Here is a 27,632-nt window from a genome sequence, read left to right on the forward strand (position 1 = left end):
GTAAGCAGTGCACTAACAGGGTGTGACTGTAGTAAGCAGTGCACTAACAGGGTGTGACTGTAGTAAGCAGTGCACTAACAGGGTGTGACTGTAGTAAGCAGTGCACTAACAGGGTGTGACTGTAGTAAGCAGTGCACTAACAGGGTGTGACTGTCGTAAGCAGTGCACTAACAGGGTGTGACTGTCGTAAGCAGTGCACTAACAGGGTGTGACTGTAGTAAGCAGTGCACTAACAGGGTGTGACTGTAGTAAGCAGTGCACTAACAGGGTGTGATTGTAGTAAGCAGTGCACTAACAGGGTGTGACTGTAGTAAGCAGTGCACTAACAGGGTGTGACTGTAGTAAGCAGTGCACTAACAGGGTGTGACTGTAGTAAGCAGTGCACTAACAGGGTGTGACTGTAGTAAGCAGTGCACTAACAGGGTGTGACTGTAGTAAGCAGTGCACTAACAGGGTGTGACTGTAGTAAGCAGTGCACTAACAGGGTGTGACTGTAGTAAGCAGTGCACTAACAGGGTGTGACTGTAGTAAGCAGTGCACTAACAGGGTGTGACTGTCGTAAGCAGTGCACTAACAGGGTGTGACTGTCGTAAGCAGTGCACTAACAGGGTGTGACTGTAGTAAGCAGTGCACTAACAGGGTGTGACTGTAGTAAGCAGTGCACTAACAGGGTGTGATTGTAGTAAGCAGTGCACTAACAGGGTGTGACTGTAGTAAGCAGTGCACTAACAGGGTGTGACTGTAGTAAGCAGTGCACTAACAGGGTGTGACTGTAGTAAGCAGTGCACTAACAGGGTGTGACTGTAGTAAGCAGTGCACTAACAGGGTGTGACTGTAGTAAGCAGTGCACTAACAGGGTGTGATTGTAAATTTGTGGTCGCCTTCACAGAAGAGCTCCAGCATCTTATCCACTAGGTCCAGCGTATCGCTCTCCTCCAGGTCAGCCATGGAGAAGGAGGGCGCTTAAACAGGTGTAACTCAGGACTACTCAGGGCAGTCAGAGAACTCTGCAAGACAAGAGAGAGGAAAGGGAGGAGAGAGAGTTGACACACATACTCTCATAGCAAGAGAATGACAGACCAGACACAGTTTCTACCTCCACACTCACATTGGTGAAAACACACCCACCTTGAATATGTAGGGCAGGTCTGACTGTTGCCCCCCTTCCTGTGGCAGGTCTGGCTGTTGCCCCCCTTCATCCCCCCCTTCCTGTGATTGGTCCTCAGGCTCGACGGGGGCGGGGGCTCAGGGGAGTCTGCCTGGGTGGGGCTGCTCTCATCCCTGTGTGTGTGTTACCTCTGTGTGTGTGTGTGTGTGTGTGTGTGTGTGTGTGTGTGTGTGTGTGTGTGTGTGTGTGTGTGTGTGTGTGTGTGTGTGTGTGTTACCTCTCTGTGTGTGTTACCTCTATGTGTGTGTTACCTCTATGTGTGTGTGTGTGTTACCTCTCTGTGTGTGTTTCCTCTATGTGTGTGTTACCTCTATGTGTGTGTGTGTTACCTCTCTGTGTGTGTTTCCTCTATGTGTGTGTTACCTCTATGTGTGTGTTACCCCTATGTGTGTGTTACCTCTATGTGTGTGTGTGTTACCTCTCTGTGTGTGTTTCCTCTATGTGTGTGTTACCTCTATGTGTGTGTTACCTCTATGTGTGTGTTACCTCTATGTGTGTGTTACCCCTATGTGTGTGTTACCTCTATGTGTGTGTTACCCCTATGTGTGTGTTACCTCTATGTGTGTGTGTGTTACCTCTCTGTGTGTGTTTCCTCTATGTGTGTGTTACCTCTATGTGTGTGTTACCTCTATGTGTGTGTTACCTCTGTGTGTGTGTGTGTGTGTGTGTGTGTGTGTGTGTGTGTGTGTTACATCTATGTGTGTGTTACCTCTATGTGTGTGTGTGTGTGTTACCTCTATGTGTGTGTTACCTCTATGTGTGTGTTACCCCTATGTGTGTGTTACCTCTATGTGTGTGTGTGTTACCTCTATGTGTGTGTGTGTGTTACCTCTATGTGTGTGTTACCTCTATGTGTGTGTTACCTCTATGTGTGTGTTACCTCTCTGTGTGTGTTACCTCTATGTGTGTGTTACCTCTATGTGTGTGTTACCTCTATGTGTGTGTTACCCCTATGTGTGTGTGTGTGTGTGTTACCTCTATGTGTGTGTTACCTCTATGTGTGTGTTACCTCTATGTGTGTGTGTGTGTGTTACCTCTATGTGTGTGTTACCTCTATGTGTGTGTGTGTGTGTTACCTCTATGTGTGTGTTACCTCTATGTGTGTGTTACCTCTATGTGTGTGTGTGTTACCTCTATGTGTGTGTGTGTGTGTGTTACCTCTATGTGTGTGTGTGTGTGTGTTACCTCTATGTGTGTGTTACCTCTATGTGTGTGTGTGTGTGTTACCTCTATGTGTGTGTTACCTCTATGTGTGTGTGTGTTACCTCTATGTGTGTGTTACCTCTATGTGTGTGTTACCTCTATGTGTGTGTGTGTGTGTGTTACCTCTATGTGTGTGTTACCTCTATGTGTGTGTGTGTTACCTCTATGTGTGTGTGTGTGTTACCTCTATGTGTGTGTTACCTCTATGTGTGTGTTACCTCTATGTGTGTGTGTGTGTGTGTGTGTTACCTCTATGTGTGTGTGTGTGTGTTACCTCTATGTGTGTGTTACCTCTATGTGTGTGTTACCCCTATGTGTGTGTTACCTCTATGTGTGTGTTACCTCTATGTGTGTGTGTGTTACCTCTATGTGTGTGTTACCTCTATGTGTGTGTTACCTCTATGTGTGTGTTACCTCTATGTGTGTGTTACCTCTATGTGTGTGTTACCTCTATGTGTGTGTGTGTGTGTTACCTCTATGTGTGTGTGTGTGTTACCTCTATGTGTGTGTGTTACCTTTCTGTGTGTGTTACCTCTATGTGTGTGTTACCTCTCAGGGATGCCTGCCCACAGACTGCTGGTGTGTGTGTGTGTTACCTCTATGTGTGTGTTACCTCTATGTGTGTGTGTGTGTGTTACCTCTATCTGTGTGTTACCTCTCAGGGATGCCTGCCCACAGACTGCTGGTGTGTGTGTGTTACCTCTCAGGGATGCCTGTTCACAGACTGCTGGTGTGTGTGTGTGTGTGTTACCTCTCAGGGATGCCTGCTCACAGACTGCTGGTGTGTGTGTGTGTTACCTCTCAGGGATGCCTGCTCACAGACTGCTGGTGTGTGTGTGTGTGTTACCTCTATGTGTGTGTGTTACCTCTATGTGTGTGTTACCTCTATGTGTGTGTTACCTCTATGTGTGTGTGTGTGTGTGTTACCTCTATGTGTGTGTGTTACCTTTCTGTGTGTGTTACCTCTATGTGTGTTACCTCTCAGGGATGCCTGCCCACAGACTGCTGGTGTGTGTGTGTGTTACCTCTATGTGTGTGTTACCTCTCAGGGATGCCTGCTCACAGACTGCTGGTGTGTGTGTGTGTTACCTCTATGTGTGTGTTACCTCTCAGGGATGCCTGCTCACAGACTGCTGGTGTGTGTGTGTGTTACCTCTCAGGGATGCCTGCTCACAGACTGCTGGTGTGTGTGTGTGTTACCTCTATGTGTGTGTTACCTCTCAGGGATGCCTGCTCACAGACTGCTGGTGTGTGTTACCTCTCAGGGATGCCTGCTCACAGACTGCTGGTGTGTGTTACCTCTCAGGGATGCCTGCTCACAGACTGCTGGTGTGTGTTACCTCTCAGGGATGCCTGCTCACAGACTGCTGGTGTGTGATCTCAGTGAAGACAGTCTCTGGCGACTCATTACGGATCAGCTGGACCCTGGAGGAACAAGAGAACATTACCACAACGTTAGGACAACATCAGGACAGGAGAATGGAGGGGAGGAGGATTTGTCAAACCTTTAAAAGTAACTTCCTAGATTATGGCAACATTGGGATGAGCCAAGCAGGAAACAACCTGCTAGTGTTATTGATTTATTTTTATTTCACCTTTATTTCACCAGGTAGGCCAGTTGAGAACAAGTTCTCATTTACAACTGCGACCTGGCCAAGGTAAAGCAAAGCAGTGCAACAAATAACAATGCAGAGTTACACATGGAATAAACAAGCGTACAGTCAATAATACAATAGAGAAAAAAGAAAGTCTATATACAGTGTGTGCAAATGGCGTGAGGAGGTAAGGCTATAAATATGCCATAGTAGCGAAGTAATTACAATTTAGCAGATTAACACTGGAGTGATAGATGAGCAGATGATGATGTGCAAGTAGAAATACTGGTGTGCAAAAGAGCCGAAAAGTAAATAAAAACAATATGGGGATGAGGTAGGTAGATTGGGTGGGCTATTTACAGATGGACTACGTACAGCTGCAGCGATCGGTTAGCTGCTCAGATAGCTGATGTTTAAAGTTAGTGAGAGAAATATAAGTCTCCAGCTTCAGCGATTTTTCCATTGGCAGCAGAGAACTGGAAGGAAAGGCGGTCAAAGGAGGTGTTGGCTTTGGGGACGACCAGTGAGATATACCTGCTGGAGCACGTGCTACGGGTGGGTGTTGATATCGTGACCAGTGAGCTGAAATAAGGCGGAGCTTTACCTAGCATAGATTTATAGATGACATGGAGCCAGTGGGTCTGGCGACAAATATGTAGCAGGGGCCAGCCGACTAGAGCATACAGGTCGCAGTGATGGGTGGTATAAAGGGCTTTGGTAACAAAACGGATGGCACTGTGATAGACTGCATCCAGTTAGCTGAGTAGAGTATTGGAAGCTATTTTGTAGATGACATCGCCGAAGTCGAGGATCAGTAGGATAGTCAGTTTTACTAGGGTAAGTTTGGCGGCGTGAGTGAAGGAGACTTTGTTTGCGAAATAGAAAGCCGATTCTAGATTTGATTTTGGATTGGAGATATTTAATATGAGTCTGGAAGGAGAGTTCACAGTCTAGCCAGACACCTAGGTATTTGTAGTTGTCCACATATTCTAGGTCAGAACCGTCCAGAGTAGTGATGCTAGTCGGCCAGGCGGGTGCGGGCAGCGAACAATTGAAAGCATACATTTAGTTTAACTAGCGTTTAAGAGCAGTTGGAGGCCACGGAAGGAGTGTTGTATGGCATTGAAGCTCGACTGAAGGTTAGTTAACACAGTGTCCAAAGAAGGGCCAGATGTATACAGAATGGTGTCGTCTGCGTAGAGGTGGATCAGGGAATCACCCGCAGCAAGAGCGACATCGTTGGTATATACAGAGAAAAGAGTCGGCCCGAGAATTGAACCCTGTGGTACCCCCATAGAGATTGCCAGAGGTCCGGACAACAGGCCCTCCGATTTGACACACTGAACTCTGTCTGAAAAGTAGTTGGTGAACCAGGCGAGGCAGTCATTTGAGAAACCAAGGCTATTGAGTCTGCCGATAAGAATACGGTGATTGACAGAGTCGAAAGCCTTGGCCAGGTTGATGAAGACGGCTGCACAGTACTGTCTTTTATCAATGGCGGTTATGATATTGTTTAGTACCTTGAGCGTGGCTGAGGTGCACCCGTGACCAGCTCGGAAACCGGATTGTACAGCGGAGATGGTACGGTGAGATTCGAAATGGTCAGTTTATTAACTTGGCTTTCGAAGACTTTAGAAAGGCAGGGCAGGATGGATATAGGTCTATAACAGTTTGGGTCTAGAGTGTCACCCCCTTTGAAGAGGGGGATGACCGCGGCAGCTTTCCAATATTTAGGGATCTCAAACGATACGAAAGAGAGATTGAGCAGACTGGTAATAGGGGTTGCAAAAATGGCGGCGGATCATTTTAGAAAGAGAGGGTCCAGATTGTCTAGCCCAGCTGATTTGTAGGGGTCCAGGTTTTGCAGCTCTTTCAGAACATCTGCTATCTGGATTTGGGTGAAGGAGAAGCTGGGGAGGCTCGGGCAAGTAGCTGCGGGGGGTGCGGAGCTGTTGGCCTGGGTTGGGGTAGCCAGGAGGAAAGCATGGCCAGCCGTAGAGAAACGCTTATTGAAATTCTCAATTATTGTGGATTTATCAGTGGTGACCGTGTTACCTAGCCTCAGTGCAGTGGGCAGCTGGGAGGAGGTGCTCTTGTTCTCCATGGACTTTACAGTGTCACAAAAGTTTTTGGAGTTAGAGCTACAGGATGCATATTTCTGTTTGAAAAATCTAGCCTTTGCTTTCCTGACTGACTGCGTGTATTGGTTCCTGACTTCCCTGAACAGTTGCATATCGCAGGGACTATTCGATGCTATTGCAGTCTGCCACAGGATGTTTTGTGCTGGTCAAGGGCAGTCAGGTCTGGAGTGAACCAAGGTCTATATCTGTTCTTAGTTCTCTTTTTTTGAAAGGGGCATGCCTATTTAAGATGGTAAGGAAATTACTTTTAAAGAACGACCAGGCATCCTCGACTAACGGGATGAGGTAAATATCCTTCCAGGATACCCGGGCCAGGTCGATTAGAAAGGCCTGCTTGCTGAAGTGTTTTAAGGAGCGTTTGACTGTGATGAGGGGTGGTCATTTGACCGCGTACCCATAGTGGATGCAGGCAATGAGGCAGTGATTGCTGAGATCCTGATTGAAAACAGCAGGGGTGTATTTGGAGGGCAAGTTGGTCAGGATAATATCTATGAGGGTGCCCATGTTTACGGATTTAGGGTTGTACCTGGTGAGTTCCTTGATAATTTGTGTGAGATTGAGGGCATCTAGCTTAGATTGTAGGACTGTCGGGGTGTTAAGCATATCCCAGTTTAGGTCACCTAGCAGAACGAACTCTGAAGATAGATCAATTCACATATGGTGTCCAGGGCACAGCAGGGAGCTGAGGGGGGTCTATAACAGGCAGCAACAGTGAGAGACTTATTTCTGGAGAGAGTCATTTTTAAAGTTAGAAGCTCGAACTGTTTGAGCGTAGACCTGGAAAGTATGACAGAACTTTGGAAGCTATCTCTGCAGTAGATTGCAACTCCTCCCCTTTTGGCAGTTCTATCTTGATGGAAAATGTTGTAGTTGGGTATGGAAATCTCAGAATTTTTGGTGGCCTTCCTTAGTCAGGATTCAAACACGGCAAGGACATCAGGGTTGGCGGAGTGTGCTAAAGCAGTGAGTAAAACAAACTTAGGGAGGAAGCTTCTGATGTTAACATGCATGAAACCAAGGCCTTTTTGATTACAGAAGTCAACAAATGAGAGTGCCTGGGGACACGCAGGGCCTGGGTTAACCTCCACATCACCCGAGGAACAGAGGAGGCGTAGGATGAGGGTACGGCTAAAGGCTATCAAAACTGGTCGTCTAGTGCGTTGGCGACAGAGAATAAAAGGAGCAGATTTCTGGGCGTGGTAGAATAGATTCAGGGCATAATGTGCAGACAGGGGTATGGTGGGGTGCGGGTACAGTGGAGACAAGCCCAGGAGAGGTTGCATCTCTGGACACACTGGTTATACAGGGTGAGGTCACCGCATGTGTGGGAGGTATCTGAGGCATGTAGAGTGGGACTAGGTTGCTCTGCAGTAAACTAGAACAATGATAACTATCCTAAACAGTGTACAAGGCATAATGACATTTGAGAGAGACATAAAGCAATCACAGGTGTTGATTGGGAGAGCTAGCTAAGACAACAACAGCTAATCAGCTAAGACAACAGGTAAAATGGCGATGAATGGGCAGAGGGTCGGTTAACTACACCCAGGGCCTGAGTTCGGGACTAGGGCTGACAGATAAACAAAAAAATTAACAAAGTGGAGTACCGTGATAAATGAACAGTCCAGGAGGCATCAGCTATGTAGCCAGTATGTGTGTAATACCCAGTGATAGCATAGTGTGAGTGGTGAAGAGTTGTGTAGCACAGCCAGAAGAGGACTGCCCACCCCTCATAGCCTGGATCCTCTCTAGGTTTCTTCCTAGGTTCTGGCCTTTCTAGAGGGAGGTCTCTCCTGGTTCCAGCTCCCCTGCAGGATCCTGACAGCAAATAAAACCGGTTCACTTTTCTCTAAACGTGTAATACTAAATTGCATAGGCTGTGGTTGGTTTCCCAAAATGACATTTGGACACTCTGCCAGTTATGATGAGTCTGCTAACAGCCTTTAGCTGTAACAAGACTTACATGTTTCTCTAACCAGGTAGCTAGGCAGCCTGGGGTCACAACAAAATACTACTTCAAAAAAAAATTGAGACCAAAGGGAAAATAGCTCCAATGACTCATTTGTTTAAACATGATAACACACTGACTCATTCATCTGACTCTAAAATCCTTCAAACACTTGTTTTCCAGAGGCCTAACAGACAAGTGATACTGGTCCACTCATCTCACCACCTCTGAATCAGAATCCATTTCGGTTCCACCAACAGGCTCAAATCACAAGTCTCCTGTGACGGGGAAGAGATTCTGGGGCTGTCGGTGAAATGAATGAAGTGGCAGGGGGTTGAAGTAGGTAGGTAGGCTGACTACGGCCTGGTGGTACTTGTACCATTCAAGTTGTATTACAGATCAAGTTAAGACAGTGGCAGGTTGACTTTCTGGACAGAATTGAATCAAACGCCTTTGAAAATAATCCCAAACTATACAGTCGAATACAGCTAGAATACCCTACTCACAAATTAATGACCGTGAGGTATTTTCAGAGAAATGAAATCATTCTCTATGGAATTTCTGAGCATTAAATCCAGACCTTTTTTTTTTGGATTAAAATCACACTGCCATAATGTAAAACATTGAATTCCCTTCACAAAATTTCACCTTTCAAAATATTTTACAGATTGTTTAATACTTTTTATTTGAAAGACAATTCATGTAAATATGATACAAAAAGGTTTTAAAGCTAAAAGGAGGGGGGGGGAGAGACTTTAAAAAGCCAAAGAAGATGAGATTAAATAAAGTCAAAGCGTGATGCATCATGATGATTCAGTGTACCAGGTATACACGTACAGTAGGTGACCTATAACAGTATTGGATACCTCACCACCCCATTGAACAGGGCTTAACTGTTACAATTACATCATTAGGGGGTCAAATAAAATAAAAACATTGAGATTTTAAATCTCAAAAGAAACCAAATGATTAAAACCCAAATTAGCACTACGTTCTAAGTAAATATAATATAACCTCTGGTGAAAGTATACTTGTAGTTATTGCACATAAAACAATTGAATGATTATTCTTGGTAGATTATGTAAAAGAAAACGTGTTTAGAGTGATCAGATGTTCGTTCACATCTTCCTCCTGAAGTTCATCTGTGGAGAGAGAAAACATGTTTTATTAGGGAGAAGAGAGGAACACACTGGATAATCACCCAGACACCTAAGTGAATAGCAGGTCTGCATTGAGGAAATGAGCCAACTTTGTCAAAACGTTGGAAGTAGTGCTCCCAAATGGCATGTAATTACACGGTCCTGCAGACAGTCAGGTGTAATGTAGCAAACAGGGAATTTAGAAAACACGTCACCACAAACTAACACCGTAACCCCAAGGGACTATCAGGTGATATGAATAATACCAGCACACATTAGTGAGAGAGCACCCAACGTTCCCCCCAGACAGACCCCCCCCCCCCCCCAGACAGACACACCCCTGCAGCACAGCCCAGTGTTAACGAAGCAGCTGAGTGAATCAGAACTGATAGAAAACCTGCTCAGATGAATGGGCTTTCCAACCAACACCTCAGGTTCCTAAACACACACCGTAACGCTGTAGTTAGACATGGTCTGATACGGGGGGGGGTCAAACAGCATGTCCGTTGTGGCTACAAATCATCTCGTATGCATATGATCATATGCCGCTTGTCTGGAGAAAGGAAGTGGTTCTCACCTTGCGTGCGCTGGTGGAGTTCGCTGGAGACTTGATGCTGTTGGTCCGTGGGGACTTCCTCTGTGCCTTCCCTCCCGGCTGAGGGGACTTCACACTCCCGGCTCCACTGCGGGGAGACTTCCCATCTCCGGACCGCGGGACACGGGAGCTTTTGTTCCCTGGGGATTTACGCGTGGAGCTGCGAATCTTACTCATGCCTCTCTGTAGGAAGCCGCTCTTGGAGGCTGCCTTACGAGGCGTGTTGTCGATGGAGAACACCATGGACTGTCTCCGCTCAGCCTGACAGAGAGGATGGGTGGATGTTTTAGGCCTACTGTTTGGAGTATGCTAACAAAACGTGCTGCCACTACCATTGCTGCTAAGTAAACACACCACATGTTATAGTCCAGAGGAAGAGACTCACAGGGCTAAGAGGCTGCCGGTTGTTGGATAAGCTGAAACGACTTCCTTTAGGGGTAAGAGGGCGCGGGAAACAGCTGGTTGCCATCCTCTTAGCCTGAGAAAAGAGAATTCAGTAAATGTAGAATTAAACAAACAGGTTAATGATTGAACCCCCACATTAACATCTACATTCCTACCTCCCCTCCATCCTCACCTCCCCTCCATCCTCACCTCCCCTCCATCCTCACCTCAGGTGTGTCTGGTTCCTGATCTTTGGCTGAGCGTTTGAGTGACAGGTTGCTCCCCCTGAGGTTGTGTGTGTTCTGGTTGTTCAAGGTGCTGCTGGCTTTAGGTTTGGGGGGCATCAGTGAGAGGCGGTGAGAGCCGTAGGCTGGCCTGGTGGCCGTGGTGCTGTCGGCCGGTCCCGGGTGGAGTGAGAGCCGGTGGGATGACAGAGACTCCTGAATCTGTCCGGGCATCACAGAGGCTCTACGGATAGTCTCCGTGGGGTCGCCCATGCGCAGGTCATCGTCGGTGAACTCAAAGGACGGTCCCAGGCTGGGCTGCAAGGGGGAGGAGGCAGGGTTTAGAGATAGGATGATTACAAGCAAAACATTTGAGAAAGTGACAGCTGGCTAGATGGAGAGTAACAGTGAGCTGGGGAGTGTACCCTGGACTCCAGAGGATAGCTGCTCTTTAGGTGAGGCAGACAGGACTGGTTTCTGGCCTGCAGCTCAGCGATGCGTAGCCAGTCATCAGCAGCATGGTCAGGCTCATTCTCTGCCCCCACACAGAACTGGCCCGTACCTACACAACATGCAGAACATAAACATATTGTAGTAAAAACTCTGGGCCAATCAACCTCTTGGTGCCTCCTTGAACATCTGGAAGAAGTGGGAGGCAATGGAGAAGTGTCATCGTCTAAGGACAAGGGGTTCGTTGTAGAACGTGTGTAAACGCTTCGTACTCTGTGGAGCTGCAACGTGGACGGTGCTTCGACGGTATCCAGGGAGACCGAGGAGCTGATCGCTCAAGGCAACGGCAGGTTTTCCGGGTGTGTGGAAGATCTCCATGGAGACAGGTCGTGCGGTGTGTGTTCTTCCGGTGATGTTGGGATGGGAGCGGACGGAGGCCAGGCTGTAGAACGTCTCGTTGTCACTATCCCCTCCTGCTCCTCCGCGACCAGGGGTCTTCTATATGGGGGAGAGAGGAGAAGTCAACACTCTCACTCACTATGCTGCAATTCAGTGGTCTTCCTCAGCACGTCAACCAACCTAAAAGACCCATAGATGTGAGTTGAAAACCAAAAGGTGATACAGGGTGCTCCCAAGAATATAGCGAGAGAGAGGTGAGAGTGAGAAGTGAGAGTGAGCGAGAGAGGTGAGAGTGAGCGAGAGAGGTGAGAGTGAGGTGTCCCAGTGCTCCCTCCACCTTGCTCATGGTGATGTTGATGACCTGGGTGGTCCGTCGGCGTCTAGCTGAGGAGGTGGGTGGTCTCTTCCTGGCTGAGTCCAGAGCCAGCTCTCCCAGAGATGTGATGCTACCCTCTAGCCGGCGCTCAGTGCTGCTCCTGGGGAGAATAACCACGATGAACGTCTATATAGTAGCAGTTAAACTAGTGGTGCTGAACACACGTTCTAAACCTACCTGCTGATCTGACGGTTATTCATGGGGGTGAAGTAGAGGGTCTCCAGTGAATCCCCTCCCAGAGCACGCCGTTTAGCAGCTACACGCTCCGAGCTACGCACCAGGGGAGTACTGGACTCGTCAGGCCTCAACGGCCTCCTACAGGGCAGGGAGAAAGGGAGATGTATACCAGTCACCTAGCTGCAAGTCAAGGTCAGAGGAGATGGTGACGGAAAAGAAGGTAAGTTACGTGGTAGTGTTGAGGGAGTCGTCCAGGCTCAGGTCCAGGCTGTCGCCGCTGGTCTCCTGGTGAGTCTGGCTCTGGGGGACTTTCAGATAGACACTCTCTCTACCCCCTCTCATCTTCTCAATCCTGCCTGGTCCCCCCTCAGGTCGAACCTGGCTCTGCTCCCGAAGGTGACGGTCAGCAAACGCAAGCTGTAAACACACAAATAATGTCCGTTTCATGTCAATATGAAGCTGACATACTGTATGATAGAATGCATAATATAACCTGATAGAGGGTAGATAGTGTATATACCTGTGCTTCCAGAGTGTTGACCTTGGAGCTGAGGCTCTTCTCTTTGCTCCTGGCCTTCTCCAGCTCATTCTGCAGCAGCTTCATCTCTGTGGTAACGGCGTTGACCTCATGCTCTCTGACCTCTAGGCTGCGCTGCAGCTCCGTCACCTGCTCCTGAGACTCCACAAGCTGCTGCTTCTTCCCCGAGTAGTGGCTCTTGGCCTTCTCAACCTGGGAACAAAAATATCCCACACCTCAACCTCCAAGACAAAGCTGAATAACTCTTTCCACTGCCAGGGTGAGGTGTGTGTTAGCTCAGAGATGTGTTATGTGGTTGTGTGTTTAGACTCACCTGTGTTTTGTAGTGTTCCACTACCTCAGTGTTGGCAGCAAGTTGTTCCCGTAGATCTCTGACCTGTTTCTCCAACTCGGTTCCCTCCATCTGTTCTGTCAGCAGGGCCAGTTCCTCCTGCAGTACAGCCTCCAGCCTCTGGGCGGCGCTACATTTCATCTCCAAGACCTGGTTACCCTCAGTCAGCCTCTCCTTCTCCAGGAGCAGGGCATCCAGCTGTTGTCTCTGGCCACTTTCTCTGCTCTCTGCCTGGGCTCGCAGCTCAGCCATGCTCTCTTCCAGCTTGCTCTGGTTCTGCTCTGCCTGGAGCGCCCGGGTTAACAGAGCCTCCTTCTCTTGCTCCATCAACTCCTTCTCCACCTGGCCTGCTGCCTGCCCTTCCTCCTTCTGCCTGACTAGATCCTCCCTCATAGCAACCTTCTGCTCTTCCAGGCTCTGCAGGAGCTCAGCAGATCTCTGCTGGTGGAGGGACACCTCCCCTCTCAGTGCCTCCTTAGCCTCCCTCTCCTGGAGGACTGTGGCCTGCACCTCCTGCAGCAGTTCCTTCTGTAGGGAGTTTTCCTCCTGCTGCTTGGCCAGCTGCTCCTGTAAGGCAGTGTGCTCCTCTCTCAGGGGGCCCTCGCTTTTCACCTCCTCCAGGTGGCTGACATGTGTGGAGATCTCCTGGCGGAGTTGTGTAGCCTCCTGTCTCAGGGTGCTGAGCTCCAAGTCCTTAGCTGCTTGGAGGGCCACCATCTTCAGAGTGGCCTCCTCTCTGGCTCTCTCCTCCTTCACTGTCAGCTCTTTCAGGGCCTCCTGCTGCTCCTCCAGGCTCTGTTCTAAGGACTGAGCTCTCTGCTGCTGGAGGACTAGCTCCTCTCTCAGCTCCTCCTGTTGCCTGGCCAGCTCCTCTCTCAGTGCCTCCACTGACTCCTTCTCCATGTGGGCCTCCTGCAGCGCCTCCGTCTGAAGGGAGATCTCCTGCTCCCTCTTAGCTAGCTGCTCCTGTAAGGTAGTGGCCTTCTCTGTCATTGTGCTGAGCTGCATGTCTTTAGCTGCTTGGAGGGCCTCCATCTTCAGAGTGGCCTCCTCTGTGCTCTTCTCCTCCTGCTCTCTCATAGCGACCTCCTGCTCCTCCAGGCTCTGCTGGAGCACTGAAGCTCTCTGCTGGTGGAGGGTCACCTCCCTTCGCAGAGCGTCTACCACCTCCTCCTGGAGGGCTGCAGCCTGGGCCTCCTGCAAGTCCTTCTGTAGGGAGCTGTCCTCCTGCTGCTTGGCCAGCTGCTCCTGTAAGGCAGTGTGCTCCTCTCTCAGGGGGCCCTCGCTCTTCACCTCCTCCAGGTGGCTGACATGTGTGGAGATCTCCTGGCGGAGTTGTGTAGCCTCCTGTCTCAGGGTGCTGAGCTCCAAGTCCTTAGCTGCTTGGAGGGCCACCATCTTCAGAGTGGCCTCCTCTCTGGCTCTCTCCTCCTTCACTGTCAGCTCTTTCAGGGCCTCCTGCTGCTCCTCCAGGCTCTGTTCTAAGGACTGAGCTCTCTGCTGCTGGAGGACTAGCTCCTCCTGTTGCCTGGCCAGCTCCTCTCTCAGTGCCTCCACTGACTCCTTCTCCATGTGGGCCTCCTGCAGCGCCTCCGTCTGAAGGGAGATCTCCTGCTCCCTCTTAGCTAGCTGCTCCTGTAAGGTAGTGGCCTTCTCTGTCAGAGTGCTGAGCTGCATGTCTTTAGCTGCTTGGAGGGCCTCCATCTTCAGAGTGGCTTCCTCTGTGCTCTTCTCCTCCTGCTCTCTCATAGCGACCTCCTGCTCCTCCAGGCTCTGCTGGAGCACTGAAGCTCTCTGCTGGTGGAGGGTCACCTCCCTTCTCAGAGCGTCTACCACCTCCTCCTGGAGGGCTGCAGCCTGGGCATCCTGCAAGTCCTTCTGTAGGGAGCTGTCCTCCTGCTGCTGGACAAGCTGCTCCTTCAGCTCTCTAAGGGCCTCCTGCTTCTCCTCCAGGCTCTGCTGGAGCTCTGCAGCTCTCTGCTGGTGGAGGGACACCTCTCCCCTCAGCTCCTCCTGCTCCTTGGCCAGTTCCTCCTGTAAGGCTCTGTGCTCCTCGTTCAACAGGCTCTCCATACGAATCTTCTCCCACTGCACGTCCTTTAGATCAGCTGCCCGTTTGGTGTTCTCCTGGCAGAGTAGAGAGGCCTCCTCTCTCAGAGTGCTGAGCTGCAGGTCTTTAGCTGCGGCCAGAGACGACACTACCTCCAGCTGAGCCTGTAGGGCCTCCATTTTCACAGTTGACTCCTCTCTTGCTTTTCCCTCCTGCTCCCTCTGCACCTCCTCCAGACGGCTGAGATGTGTGGAGATCTCCTGGCGGAGTTGAGTGGCCTCCTCTCTGGCTCTCTCCTCCTTCACGGTCAGCTCTTTCAGGGCCTCCTGCTGCTCCTCCAGGCTCTGTTCTAAGGACTGAGCTCTCTGCTGCTGGAGGATTAGCTCCTCTCTCAGCTCCTCCTGTTGCCTGGCCAGCTCCTCTCTCAGTGCCTCCACTGACTCCTCCCCTTGGGCCTCCTGCAGCACCTCCTTCTGAAGGGAGATCTCCTGCTCTCTCTTAGCTAGTTGTTCCTGTAAGGCAGTGGCCTCCTCTCTCAGAGTGCTGAGCTGCAGGTCTTTAGCTGCGGCCAGAGACGACACTACCTCCAGCTGAGCCTGTAGGGCCTCCATCTTCACAGTGGCCTCCTCTCTGGTGCTCTCCGTCTGCTCCTTTAACACTCTCATAGCGACCTCCTGCTCCTCCAGGCTCTGCTGGAGCACTGAAGCTCTCTGCTGATGGAGGGACACCTCCCCTCTCAGCTCCTCCTGCTGCCTGGCTAGCTCCTCCTTCCCCCTCTGCACTACCTCCAGATGGCTGAGATGTGTAGAGATCTCCTGGCGGAGTCGAGTGGCCTCCAGTCTGGCGCCATCCTCCTGCTGCCTCAGCTCTTCCACCCGTGTTCCTCTCTGCTCCAGGTCCTGCTCCAGCCTCTCACACTTCTGTCTCTTCATATCATTGTCCTGGATGGCTGAGTCCAGCTGCTGCTGTAGGGCTGACACGCTCTCCTCCAGTTCCATACGTTTAGACTCCTGTTCCCTAGCCACCTCCCTCGCCTCAACTGCCAGGGCCTCCGCTGCACGCCTCCTCTCCACCTCCTCCTGCAGCGACATGACTTCCTCCTTGAGTGAGGTCAGTTCTTCCTGTCGTCTCTGGGAGGCCAGAGAGGTGGTGGACTGTAGCTCCTCCTCCAGCCTCCGGAGGCTCTCCTCCTTCTCCCTGAGAGACGACTCCTTCTCCCTGAGAGCTGCCGAGGTCTCCTCATTCCTCTCCTGGACCTCTTCGACCTGCTCCTTCACTAGCCGCAGCTGCTCCAACTGGGCAGTGTGCTCTTCTCTCAGGGCCTCCATGTTTTTGCCCTCCTGACACACCTCCTTCAGCAGAGAGATCTGGTCCATCAGGCCAGCGAGCCGCTCTCTCATGTTACTGATTTCATTCTCCTGAGCTGCAAGCTCCTCCTGTAGCTCCTCCTGCTGTAAGCGGTACTCCTCTTGTTGCATGGCTAGCTGCTCCTCCCTGGCCCTCACCTCCTCTCTCAGGCTGCTGAGCTCCAGGTCTTTGGCTTCAGCGAGGGACGAGGCAGCGGCTCTCTCTGTCTGGAGGGTCTCTATGTTCTCTGTGGACTGAAGGAGGAGACGCTCCTTCTCCCTCTGAGCCTCCTCCAGCTGGGCCATCTGTTCCCCCAGGCTCCTCACCTCATCCTGGAGTTGAGAGAGCTCCTCCTTCACCGCTTCCTTCTCCCTGTGGGCTGCGGACTGTGCCTCCTTTTCTAGGGAGATCTCCTCTTGCTGCCTAGCCAATTGCTCCTGCAGAGCAGTGTGCTCCTGCCTCAGGCTGCAGAGGTCCGTAGCATGTGTAGTTATCTCCTGGTGCAGTCGAGTGGCCTCCTCTCTAACGGCCTCTTCCTGCTCCTTCAGCTCTTTTAACGCTTTCTCAGATGCAGCCATCTCCTCCTGTAGGACCTCCCTCTGTAGAGCGCTCTCCTGCTGCTGCCTGGTAAGCTGCTTCTCCCTGACCTGCACCTCCTCCTCAGCCCTCCTCAGAGAGGCACCCATGGTGTCCACGTGGCTGGTCAGCTCCTGGATCTCCTCTCTGGCCTCCCTCTCCTGCTGCTCCATAGCCAGGTTCAGCTCCCCTCTCTGCATGCACTCCTGCTGCACCTCCTCCCCCAGCGCCTTCACCTCCTGCTCCCTTTGTTGTACAGTCTGGGTAAGGCTGGCCACCTCAGCAGTCAGGGTGTGGAGCTGAGCAGTCAGGGACTCCCTCTCCTCCTTGGAGGCCAACTCCAGAGCCTCTCTGTCAGCGCGCAGAGCACTCAAGGCTTCCTGGAGCTCAGTCACCAGGACCTGCAGTCTCTGGCTCTCTGCCTGTAGCGAGGCCCTCTCCTGGGCATGCAGGGTGGCAGCCTGCTCCTTCTCCCCCTTCAGACGAGCGATGGTGCACTCACACTCTGCGTGCCTGAGGGTGGCATCAGCCAGCTCCTGTTTCAGCTGCTCCCACTGTGGGGGTAAACAAGGAAGGACGTGTGGTTGAAAACACAAACACTGAAACTAAAAGTTGGATGTAATGTAACCCTTGAACATTGTGACAATTGGTTCAGCTTTAAGTATCTGGGTAAATGCTAACCTCCAAGATAGGGCCCATAACCTCTCCTTTTTCCTGCATTTTGGCTTTACTCAGCTCGTCCTCTAGAGAGGAGATCTTGCTCTGCAGGATCAGCATCTGTTCACTCAGACACTCCTAACAGACAGAAAGAAGAAGGAAGAGAACGTAAAAAGAGCAAGCACAAATTGAGATATTCTGGGGCCTCTTGTCATAAAGCGTCTCCGAGTGCTGATCTAGAAGCAGGCCCCCTCTGTCCAAGTATATTTTAGTCACTGTGTTGTACAAAGGCAAAACTGATCCAAGATCAGCACTCCTACTCGGAGACGCTTTATGAATATGGGACCTGTTCTATAGGCCTCACCTTCTGAGCAGTGGCCTGGTTGAGTTCAGCCTGAAGGTGGCAGTGTCTGCTGCTCCACTCCCCCTGAGCAGAGTCCTGGGCCTCAGTCAGCCTGTCCACCTCAGCCTCAGCACTCGCCAACCGAGCAATCACTTCACGCATCTGACACACACAAATGATGAGACAGTTGTCAGTTAGTAAATCCCTATAGGCTGTGTATGGTCATCATGACTTGATTTAAAAGGTTAAATTGCAGCTGTTCTCAATATCAAACCTTTTCTGAGTAACAATTTAGTACCTTCATGTTATTATTTTTTCTATTAAAATGGTTAAAAAAATAAACCAAAATAGCTCATTAGCAAAGACCAATTTCTCAAGCAATCATTTTTCTAGGACTGTCTGGGAGTGGTTTGAGTGAGGGGTCTAATTGGACAAGCTTAAAGGGAGGGATATGCAACCTGAAAATTTGCTGTTATTGGCAGAGGTTTTGAAACTCTCTGTGTTGTTATTGGTCCATTAACTTATACCTTCTGGTGAGGTCACCAGGCAGTCCAAAACTCCATCCCACCAAAACAGGCTGAGAATTTCAGGCGGTCTTATCAAACAGCTCTCACACTAAAAGGGTTTTATAAGTTTCACAACCTCATAGTGTGGAAAATCTAATGTTTTCCTGCAGTGGGCCTTGAAGGAAACGTGTACAAGGAGAGTCCTTCACCTGGGCAGAAAGGGTGCCATTCTCCTCTGTCAGGCTATCCACCTTCCGCTCCATCTGAGATGAGTTGGTCTTTAACGCTTGGCACTCCTTCAGCACCTCATGGAGACGGGTCCGCAGCCTAATAGAGAATGCCGTTACACACACCTAGCATTACCTCAGCATGACCGTGACCCTCCCCTCTCTCTCTCTCCCTTCCTACCCCTCGTTCTTGCTGTGCAGTTCTTGTAGCTCATCCCGGGGCTCCTGCTCCTGCTCAGCTTGCTCCCTCAGCAGCTTCTCAATACGGTGCTGCAGCTGACAGATCTGACTCTCTACAGGAAGGTGAAAGAGCAGTGTTAGGTTCTAAATATCTGAGTAAGAAATCGACGGGCACTATGAAAGCTCCAACCAAGTGTAATCACCCATTGCTCGCAGTCAGCGTTCCAATTCCTCCTACAGATAACCATTAACATCTGGTGTAAACCCTAGCCTATATCATTGAATATTTCAATAGGATACCTGATAATTAACAATATCCCAAGTTCAGCCAGAACAGTAAGAATCCAGAGGAGGTAGTGGTGAAAGAGCAGGTACATCCTTATTAAAAATCAGACAGAGCCAGGTAGGTAGGTAGGTACCTCTCTGGGTGAGGGTGGTGGCGCTGGTGGTCAGGTCTTTCTCCAGCTCATCCCTCATGTCTCTCTCCTGACGCAGCTGCCTCTGCAGCTTCTTCAGCTGGAACTGAGGAGTGTTCATCACATCCTGCAGGGGAGAACTGCACAGGCAGGTGGGAGAAAACAGGAAAAAGCACCGGTTACTCACACAGATCAGTGTTCTCACCCAGCGTACAGATCATTAGACCAGCTAGCAAACATCAGCTGTTCTAGACTAGTAACTCACTAGGGCCGTAGCTAGGATACCATAGGTGGGATACTAGAAGAGGAACGAGTGAGCACTAACAGAGGAGAGATGGAGCGACAGAGTAATACCTGACAGACGAGGACGCAACAGTTTGTAGGTCCAGAAACTGAACTGAACCGATCTTCTTTCTGCGTTGGAAGACTGGGGACTCGTCGTTGAACAAGGAGGATGAGGAGGTACTGGAGATGTCACTGTTGAAACTAAACAGGGCTGAGAGAGAAAGAGTATACGTGTTTCTGTACTGCAACCATAAGGTGAATTGTTGAACGTAACCTGAAACATGTGAGTCAAGGCTTACGCTTCTTCCTTAGATATTTCTCCAAGTTCTCACTCAAGTAGAGGCTATTCTCATTGTCCAATACAAAGCGGAGCATGGAGGCAAGCTCAACCTTAGGGAAGAAAAACAGAAGTTAGTCACATAAATTGCACTGCTATCGGGCAACAAGAAAAATGTAAGTTCATGGTATGCCACTAAGAGCACAAGGACCCTCCTACCTCAAACTTGTATTCCAGTTGGTTCAGGTCAACATGGTTGTTGATCACACTATGGTAGTACAGGAGCACAAGCACCTGAGAAAAACACAAAGTATAAAACAGGCCACCCAGGGATCTGGGTTAGAGATGGGAATTTTATGAATAATGACTAAATTATGTATACATTTAACGTAGAATTATAACTAACAGAATGATATCCTGTCTGATGAGTCATGTTTGTCCATGAGAAAGAGGGACTGTTGGTAGGCAAGGAACTGTGGCAGACAACTTGTGACCACTGTGGAACTGATAACAGGGAAGGAAGTCTCCCCAACCAGGGAGGGGAGAAACCTTGGGCTTGTAGTAGATTGTACAACAGGTGGCAGACAATATATGAGAAGGACTTGTAAACTATATTATCATTGTATTAGAGGAGGAGGGACATTTATGACGAAATGAAAGGTATATAAACCAATGTACATGTAATGATCGGGAGAACGTTCCGTAAATAAACATTTGACTATTGTAGACTGGGCCGCTGTCTGTTTTTATTTCTATCAGTATCTTACAAATCCTGATATAGCAGACTGAGTAATTTAATTGGTTAAAGAACATGAGAACTCAGCACATTTCATAGTCTATACTGTATATTCTTACTGGGTGTATACATTTCCAAACATTACTATTTGTTTTATTTTTGTACTACATAATTATTTTTTAATAAAATGTATATTGCACTGTTGAGGAGAGCTTGCAATTAAGCATTTCACTGTATCATTTACACCATGTATTCTATGCATGTAACCAATAAACGTTGCTTTGAGAGAGAGTTGGGTCAAGTGTAGAGCTGAACACAATGCAGTGGCCTCTGAGCATTCCATCCATCAATTCATGATGTCTACTTGGGCTCGAGATCACATCTGGTCAGTGAATAAAACTCAGGTGTACATACCTTGGATAACTCCACCTCCAGGTTTAGGCCATTGCTGATGTTGTCCCAGGAGATGAGAGCTCCCCGTTCCGTGCTGCACCTGCAGTCACCTGGAAAAACACAACGGCAGGACTATTAGCCATGTGTCTGTGGGGGAAAACTACACCCCACCATGACTAGTGATCAGTGCGTGTGACTCACCTTGCAGGAAGTCAGAGACCACTTTCAGCCTCTCCTGGACATGCTGGTCCAAATAGGACTTTGCGGGCTCTTCCTTTCTCCTGTCAGAATCACAGACGTCAATGACCAACACAAGAAGCTACTACAGCAGAGAAGAAGCAAACTACCAAGTCAGCGAAATCCAGACAAGGACAAATATCTATGGTTCTAAGCTATTACGGAACATTGTTTTTACTCACAGTTTATAGACGAGCTTCATCAACAAAATGCCATCCTGTAAATCGTTGATGCTCCGCACCGGGAGGTCCACATTCAGGTGGTTAACCTAGTGACGAAAAAAATAAGTATTCAAATTTAGCAAGACATACAAAACTAAGTACTTAGAGCTTATATTGGTTACGACCACAGAAAACAAAGCAGACTTACCCATTCCAACAGTGCATGCTCTTTATCAAGGTGAAGCACCATCTTTGCTGCTCACTAGATCATGGAAAACAGAGACATTAGTATCAATCATTCCACTGTATGGAAGAAAGAAGAGCGCTCAGTCTGAGCAGCTAGCTTGCTATCATAAGCTATCAGCAACTCCAACTACACTACGTGACCAAAAGTATGTGGACACCTGCACGTCAAACATCTCATTCCAAAATCATGGCCATTAATATTATGGAGTTGGTCCCCCCTTTGCTGCTATAACAGCCTCCACTCTTCTGGGAAGGTTTTCCACTAGATGTTGGAACATTGCTGCGGGGACTTGCTTCCAATCAGCCACAAGAGCATTAGTGAGGTCGGGCACTGATGTTGGGCGATTTGGACTGGCTCGCAGTGTTCGATGGAGTTGAGGTGAGGGCTCTGTTCTTCCACACCGATCTTGACAAACTATTTCTGTTTGGACCTCGCTTTGTGCACGGGGCCATTGTCATGCTGAAACAGGAAAAGGCCTTGACCAAACTGTTTCCAAAAAGTTGGAAGCACAGAATCATCTAGAATGTCATTGTAGGCTGTAGCGTTAAGATTTCCCTTTACTGAAACTAAGGGGCCTATGCCGAACCATGAAAAACAGCCCCAGACCATTATTCCTTCTCCACCAAACTTTACAGTTGGCAATATTCATTGGGGCAGGTAGCGTTCTCCTGGCATCCACCAAACACAGATTCATCCGTCGGACTGCCAGATGGTTAAGTGTGATTCATCACTCCAGAGAACTCTTTTCCACTGCTACAGAGTCCGATGGCGGCGAGCTTTACACCACTCCACACTTGGCATTGCGCATGGTGATCTTAGGCTTTTGTGCAGCTGCTCAGCCATGGAAACCCATTTCATGAAGCTCGCGACAAACAGTTCTTGTTCTGACCTTGCTTCCAGAGGCAGTTTGTAACTCATTAGTGCGTGTTGCAAACGAGGACAGTTGACTTATGTGCTACACGCTTCAGCACTCACGTTCTGTGAGCTTGTGTGGCCTACCACTTCGCAGCTGAGCCATTTTTGCTCCCAGATGTTTCCACTTCACAATAACAGCACTTACAATTGACCGGGGCAACTCCAGCAGGGCAGAAATTTGAGGAACTTACTAGTTTGACATGTTGCATCCTATGAGGGTGCCACATTGAACGTCACTGAGCGGTTCAGTAAGGACATTCTACTGCCAATGTTAATCTATGGAAATTACAGGCTGTGTGCTGAAATAGCCGAATCCTCTAATTTGAAGTTGTAACGTTACTAGCTACCTAAAGATAAAGTAACTAGTTACTTAGAGAAAGGAATCTCAAAAATGTCTCTGGTTAATAGCTAACGTTAGCTAGCTACTCGACAGCTATAAATGGTACTTAAAGAAAGGAATTTCTGGTTACTACCTAACGGCTAGCGAGCTAACGTTACTCTCAGTGCTAACGTTAGCTACTAGCTAACACTGGCAGTGAGACTAGCAAACTAAACGTTACAGTAGCTTGTTAATTAAACCATTATTAACGAGCAGAAGTATGTCTTACCTTTGCAATTAGCTAGCTATATGTAGAAAACATTTATCAATTCCGTCTCAAAAATACCAAAATCTAGGTAGCACCCGCTTACCAAAATAACTTTGTGTTTCGAACACCAGGTCTACTTTCGAAGTGCTAAGAAGTCTACTCTTTCAAATTTCGGCGCTGGTGATTATCAAGCCTTCCTATTGGATGCCTTCAGAGCTGCAAGACGTCAATTGGTTATTTGTGCAGAACTCGCCATTTTGTGAGCGAATAAAGATTTACTGTAGTTTTCAGTTAATAATTTCTTATGAATAAAACATTAATAGTAATTATTAAAATGTATACACTATTCTATTGTATGGGAACATTTCTGAATATTATTCAATGGGTTTTCTGCAACAATGTACAATTTAATAAATAAAATAAATACGTTTAATGAAATATTTAAACTACAATTCCCACATTCCGAAGACTCGTCTCCTTGGAAACCGACTGTTGTAGTGTAGTTCTCGCTCATTGTGATGAAAATACAAACAAGTGTCTAGCACATGATAGCTAGCGAGCTGTGTGTGGGGTTTTTTATGGGTAAAATAGCTAAATTATGTTTAATTCGTTGTAGGCAGAACTCTAGTTCTTTATGAAGAAATGTAGCTATGTCATTTGTGTTTTGTATGCCTTGAACAGCGATAAAGTCAAGTGAATAGACGTTGTTTGATTTGTAGCTAACGTTAACATTAGCATGGACAAAATAGCTAGGCTATGTGCAAAAATGATACAGGAGTCCTCTTTTAAATTAGCTGGATTCATTTAAATATTATATTTATCATCATACAGGTTAGCCAAAAGGCTGTAAAAATGTATGGCGCTCCTGTGGATTTATCATTCAAATGCCTCAGCTCAATGACAGGTAAACCAGCAGGTTCTTTCACATGACTATTAATGCGGATGAAGGAAAGGATTCCACTATTGAGATGCAATTCAGAGCGTTGTACTTCTTCCTCAACACTCTTTACCAGTGGCGGTTGCTGAGGGGAGGACGGCTCATAGTAATGGCTGGAATGGAGTCAATGGAATGGTATCAACCACATGGAAACCACGTCTGATTTGTTTGATACCCTTCCATTGACTTCATTCCAGCTATTACTATGAGCCATCCTCCCCTCAGCAGCCTCCACTGCTCTCTACCCTCTTGTGGCTGTGTCTCAATAGAGTTGTGGCTTCCTTTCCTATTCTCAATGCCACCTCTAAGTCCTCTCACACAACTTCTCTCTCAGACGCTCTGACGGAGGAGCCAAATCAGGGCTTGCGGCCACTGAAGCGAAATGCAGAGAAGAAGTTCTGCAGCCGCTCGCTGCGTCTCAACAACAACATCATCACAGACTTGAGTGGCTTCAATAATACGGTCTCAGCCTTCCTCTCAGAGCCCTCACAGCTCGCCTGGGTCGACCTGTCCTTCAACGACATCTCACACATAGACCCAGTGAGTTGAGTCCACGTAGTCACGTACATACAGTGGCTCTGGTCAAAAGTAGTGCACTATATAGGGGATATTGTGTAATTTGAGACAAGTCTACTGTCTCCCTGAACAGCCACAGCCTGGCAGGGGGGTCAAATGAAGGGCTCTAGTACATTAGCAGTGATCACTCTAAACCCTGTGTGTGTGTGTGTGTGTGTGTGAACTTTGTGTCCCAGGTCCTGGTGGAGCTGAAGGAACTGCGGGTGTTGTATCTCCATGGTAACAGCATCTGTAACCTTTCAGAGGTGGATAAGCTGGGCGCCCTGCCCTTCCTACATACACTCACCCTGCACGGCAACACCATGGAGAATGAGGGGAGCAACAGGTACACACACACTAAGCACCACAGGGATTAAATGAGAAAGGTGAGGACAGCTGCTAAACCTAAATCTACACATGCACACAGTAAACTCATCCACACACACACATACGCAAACACAGGCCGGCACCAATGTGCCTCCCCTTAGCCCCAGATGGGAGGGTGGGATGGGTTACAGGTGTTGTTTATTCCACTCATACTCTTAGTGTGATCTCAATATGCTGTCTGATTGCTGTCTGTTCGCAGAGGGCTATGTGGCTCTGAGCCCTGTGTGTAATAGGTGCTGGGTTAGAGTTGCAGCTGCGTAGCATTCTGACTGGTGCTTCAAATGAGCAGAGATATCCTGTTACACACCAGCTCTCTGCCTGTCTGCATAGCAACACGGCAAACTCCTACTGAGTTTTGAGCATTCTCCCTCTCTGCTCAGTGCTAAATGACTACGGGTTTACAGTGTATGTATGTGTTCAGCCCTGGAGCCTTATGGTTAAACTTTTATTATTTTAACAGAAGTTTGTGTATCTGGACAAACACCCAGTTATAAGAACCCCTCTGTGTGTGTGTGTGTGTGTGTGTGTGTGTGTGTGTGTGTGTGTAGGGGGTATGTGATTGCGGCTCTGCCTCACTTGAAGAAGTTGGACTTCAGTGCTGTAACACGGCAGGAGCGAATCATGGCCCAGGTCTGGCATCGCTCCGGAAACCGTGGCAAAAACACTAGGAAGAACCAGGACAACTGACCTGTCACCACAGAAACGGAGGGAGGGGGGGACACAATCGTCATGCCAACCAACCAAAAGGTTCCAGAACAACAGGCTTACATCAGGAGGCCTTATGACTGAAGCATCATGTAAAAGTACAATATGAATCTACTCATCAGAAACTCCTGTCTGGTGTCTGTCTTAGAGTTGGGGGGGAAGGAATAGTACATCTACAGTAGATGTGATTTCTGCTTAATTAGGATATTCCTGACCTTTTTGTGACCTTGACCTACACTGCTCAAAAAAATAAAGGGAACACTTAAACAACACAATGTAACTCCAAGTCAATCACACTTCTGTGAAATCAAACTGTCCACTTAGGAAGCAACACTGATTGACAATATATTGCACATGCTGTTGTGCAAAAGAAATAGATAAAAGGTGGAAAGTATAGGCAATTAGCAAGACACCCCCAATAAAGGAGTGATTCAGCAGGTGGTGACCACAGACCACTTCTCAGTTCCTATGCTTCCTGGCTAATGTTTTGGTCACTTTTGAATGCTGGCGGTGCTCTCACTCTAGTGGTAGCATGAGACGGAGTCTACAACCCACACAAGTGGCTCAGGTAGTGCAGCTCATCCAGGATGGCACATCAATGCGAGCTGTGGCAAGAAGGTTTGCTGTGTCTGTCAGCGTAGTGTCCAGAGCATGTAGGCGCTACCAGGAGACAGGCCAGTACATCAGGAGACGTGGAGGAGGCCGTAGGAGGGCAACAACCCAGCAGCAGGACCGCTCTGGCAGGAGTAGCACTGCCAGAGCCCTGCAAAATGACCTCCAGCAGGCCACAAATGTGCATGTGTCTGCTCAAACGGTCAGAAACAGACTCCATGAGGGTGGTATGAGGGCCCGACGTCCACAGGTGGGGGTTGTGCTTACAGCCCAACACCGTGCAGGACGTTTGGCATTTGCCAGAGAACACCAATATGGGCAAATTCGCCACTGTCGCCCTGTGCTCTTCACAGATGAAAGCAGGTTCACACTGAGCACATGAGCACATGTGACAGACGTGACAGAGTCTGGAGACGCCGTGGAGAACGTTCTGCTGCCTGCAACATCCTCCAGCATGACCGGTTTGGCGGTGGGTCAGTCATGGTGTGGGGTGGCATTTCTTTGTGGGGCCGCACAGCCCTCCATGTGCTCGCCAGAGGTAGCCTGACTGCCATTAGGTACCGAGATGAGATCCTCAGAGCCCTTGTGAGACCATATGCTGACACATGCACATTTGTGGCCTGCTGGAGGTCATTTTGCAGGGCTCTGGCAGTGCTCCTCCTGCTCAAAGGCGGAGGTAGCGGTCCTGCTGCTGGGTTGTTGCCCTCCTACGGCCTCCTCCACGTCTCCTGATGTACTGGCCTGTCTCCTGGTAGCGCCTCCATGCTCTGGACACTACGCTGACAGACACAGCAAACCTTCTTGCCACAGCTCGCATTGATGTGCCATCCTGGATGAGCTGCACTACCTGAGCCACTTGTGTGGGTTGTAGACTCCGTCTCATGCTACCACTAGAGTGAGAGCACCGCCAGCATTCAAAAGTGACCAAAACATCAGCCAGGAAGCATAGGAACTGAGAAGTGGTCTGTGGTCACCACCTGCAGAACCACTCCTTTATTGGGGGTGTCTTGCTAATTGCCTATAATTTCCACCTGTTGTCTATTCCATTTGCACAACAGCATGTGAAATGTATTGTCAATCAGTGTTGCTTCCTAAGTGGACAGTTTGATTTCACAGAAGTGCGTTTGACTTGGAGTTACATTGTGTTGTTTAAGTGTTCCCTTTATTTTTTTGAGCAGTGTATATAATTATTGAACTGGAACAGTGGCCACCCAGGCTAAAGGTATAGAGTCCTCTCAATCAAACTGTCCAATATGCACCTTTGTACACTGAACAAAAATATAACGCAACATGCAACAATTTCAAAGATTTTACTTAGTTACAGTCCATATAAGGAAATCAGTGAATTTAAATAATTAATTAGGCCCTAAATCTATGGATTTCACATGACTGGGAATAGATACCTTACAAAACAAGGTAGGGGCGTGAATCACAAAACCAGTCAGTATCTGGTGTGACCACCCTTTGCTTCATGCAGCGGGACACATCTCCTTCGCATAGAGCTGATCAGGCTGTTGATTGTGGCCTGTGGAATGTTGTCCCCAATGGCTGTGGAATGTTATTGGCGGGAACTGGAACACGCTGTCGTACATGTTGATCCAGAGCATCCCAAACATGCTCAATGAGTG

The 27,632-nt window shown here is 48.7% G+C and overlaps 2 protein-coding genes across 2 annotated transcripts; one reads left to right on the forward strand and one right to left on the reverse strand.

Annotated features, from left to right (window-relative positions):
• Positions 1–8,714: 8,714 nt before the first annotated feature.
• On the reverse strand, positions 8,715–22,934 carry numa1 (nuclear mitotic apparatus protein 1). Its single transcript, XM_038973823.1, has 25 exons — positions 22,830–22,934; positions 21,268–21,321; positions 21,081–21,166; positions 20,863–20,942; positions 20,683–20,771; positions 19,752–19,826; positions 19,555–19,645; positions 19,325–19,466; positions 18,974–19,110; positions 18,556–18,667; positions 18,357–18,474; positions 17,663–17,803; positions 17,323–17,436; positions 12,651–17,195; positions 12,320–12,529; positions 12,029–12,216; positions 11,800–11,937; positions 11,584–11,722; positions 11,120–11,345; positions 10,823–10,959; positions 10,401–10,715; positions 10,175–10,267; positions 9,772–10,050; positions 9,592–9,632; positions 8,715–9,197 (listed from the first exon to the last, which is right to left on the reverse strand). Exons 2-25 carry the CDS (start codon positions 21,307–21,309, stop codon positions 9,194–9,196), a joined length of 7,542 nt encoding a protein of 2,513 aa, XP_038829751.1. The 5' UTR covers positions 21,310–21,321; positions 22,830–22,934; the 3' UTR covers positions 8,715–9,193.
• A 393-nt stretch (positions 22,935–23,327) lies between these two features.
• On the forward strand, positions 23,328–25,638 carry lrrc51 (leucine rich repeat containing 51). Its single transcript, XM_038974347.1, has 5 exons — positions 23,328–23,390; positions 23,640–23,712; positions 24,080–24,285; positions 24,498–24,646; positions 25,236–25,638. Exons 2-5 carry the CDS (start codon positions 23,661–23,663, stop codon positions 25,372–25,374), a joined length of 546 nt encoding a protein of 181 aa, XP_038830275.1. The 5' UTR covers positions 23,328–23,390; positions 23,640–23,660; the 3' UTR covers positions 25,375–25,638.
• The last annotated feature ends 1,994 nt before the right edge of the window (positions 25,639–27,632 follow it).

Source organism: Salvelinus namaycush, chromosome 34 (assembly GCF_016432855.1).
Source record: "Salvelinus namaycush isolate Seneca chromosome 34, SaNama_1.0, whole genome shotgun sequence".
NCBI lineage: Eukaryota > Metazoa > Chordata > Actinopteri > Salmoniformes > Salmonidae > Salvelinus > Salvelinus namaycush.

Bases quoted from the DNA above. Each gene is read 5' to 3' on its own strand.
- numa1 (XM_038973823.1), bottom strand. From the start codon at position 21,309: ATGGTGCTTCACCTTGATAAAGAGCATGCACTGTTGGAATGG. The intron at 19,111-19,324 runs GTATTACTCTGT...CTGCCTGTGCAG, and splicing joins GTTGCGTCCTCGTCTGTCAG to TTCTCCCCTGCAGGATGTGA. The intron at 12,530-12,650 runs GTGAGTCTAAAC...TTTTGTTCCCAG, and splicing joins TGGAACACTACAAAACACAG to GTTGAGAAGGCCAAGAGCCA.
- lrrc51 (XM_038974347.1), top strand. From the start codon at position 23,661: ATGTATGGCGCTCCTGTGGATTTATCATTCAAATGCCTCAGCTCAATG. The intron at 23,713-24,079 runs GTAAACCAGCAG...CTTCTCTCTCAG, and splicing joins ATGCCTCAGCTCAATGACAG to ACGCTCTGACGGAGGAGCCA. The intron at 24,286-24,497 runs GTGAGTTGAGTC...TTTGTGTCCCAG, and splicing joins ACATCTCACACATAGACCCA to GTCCTGGTGGAGCTGAAGGA.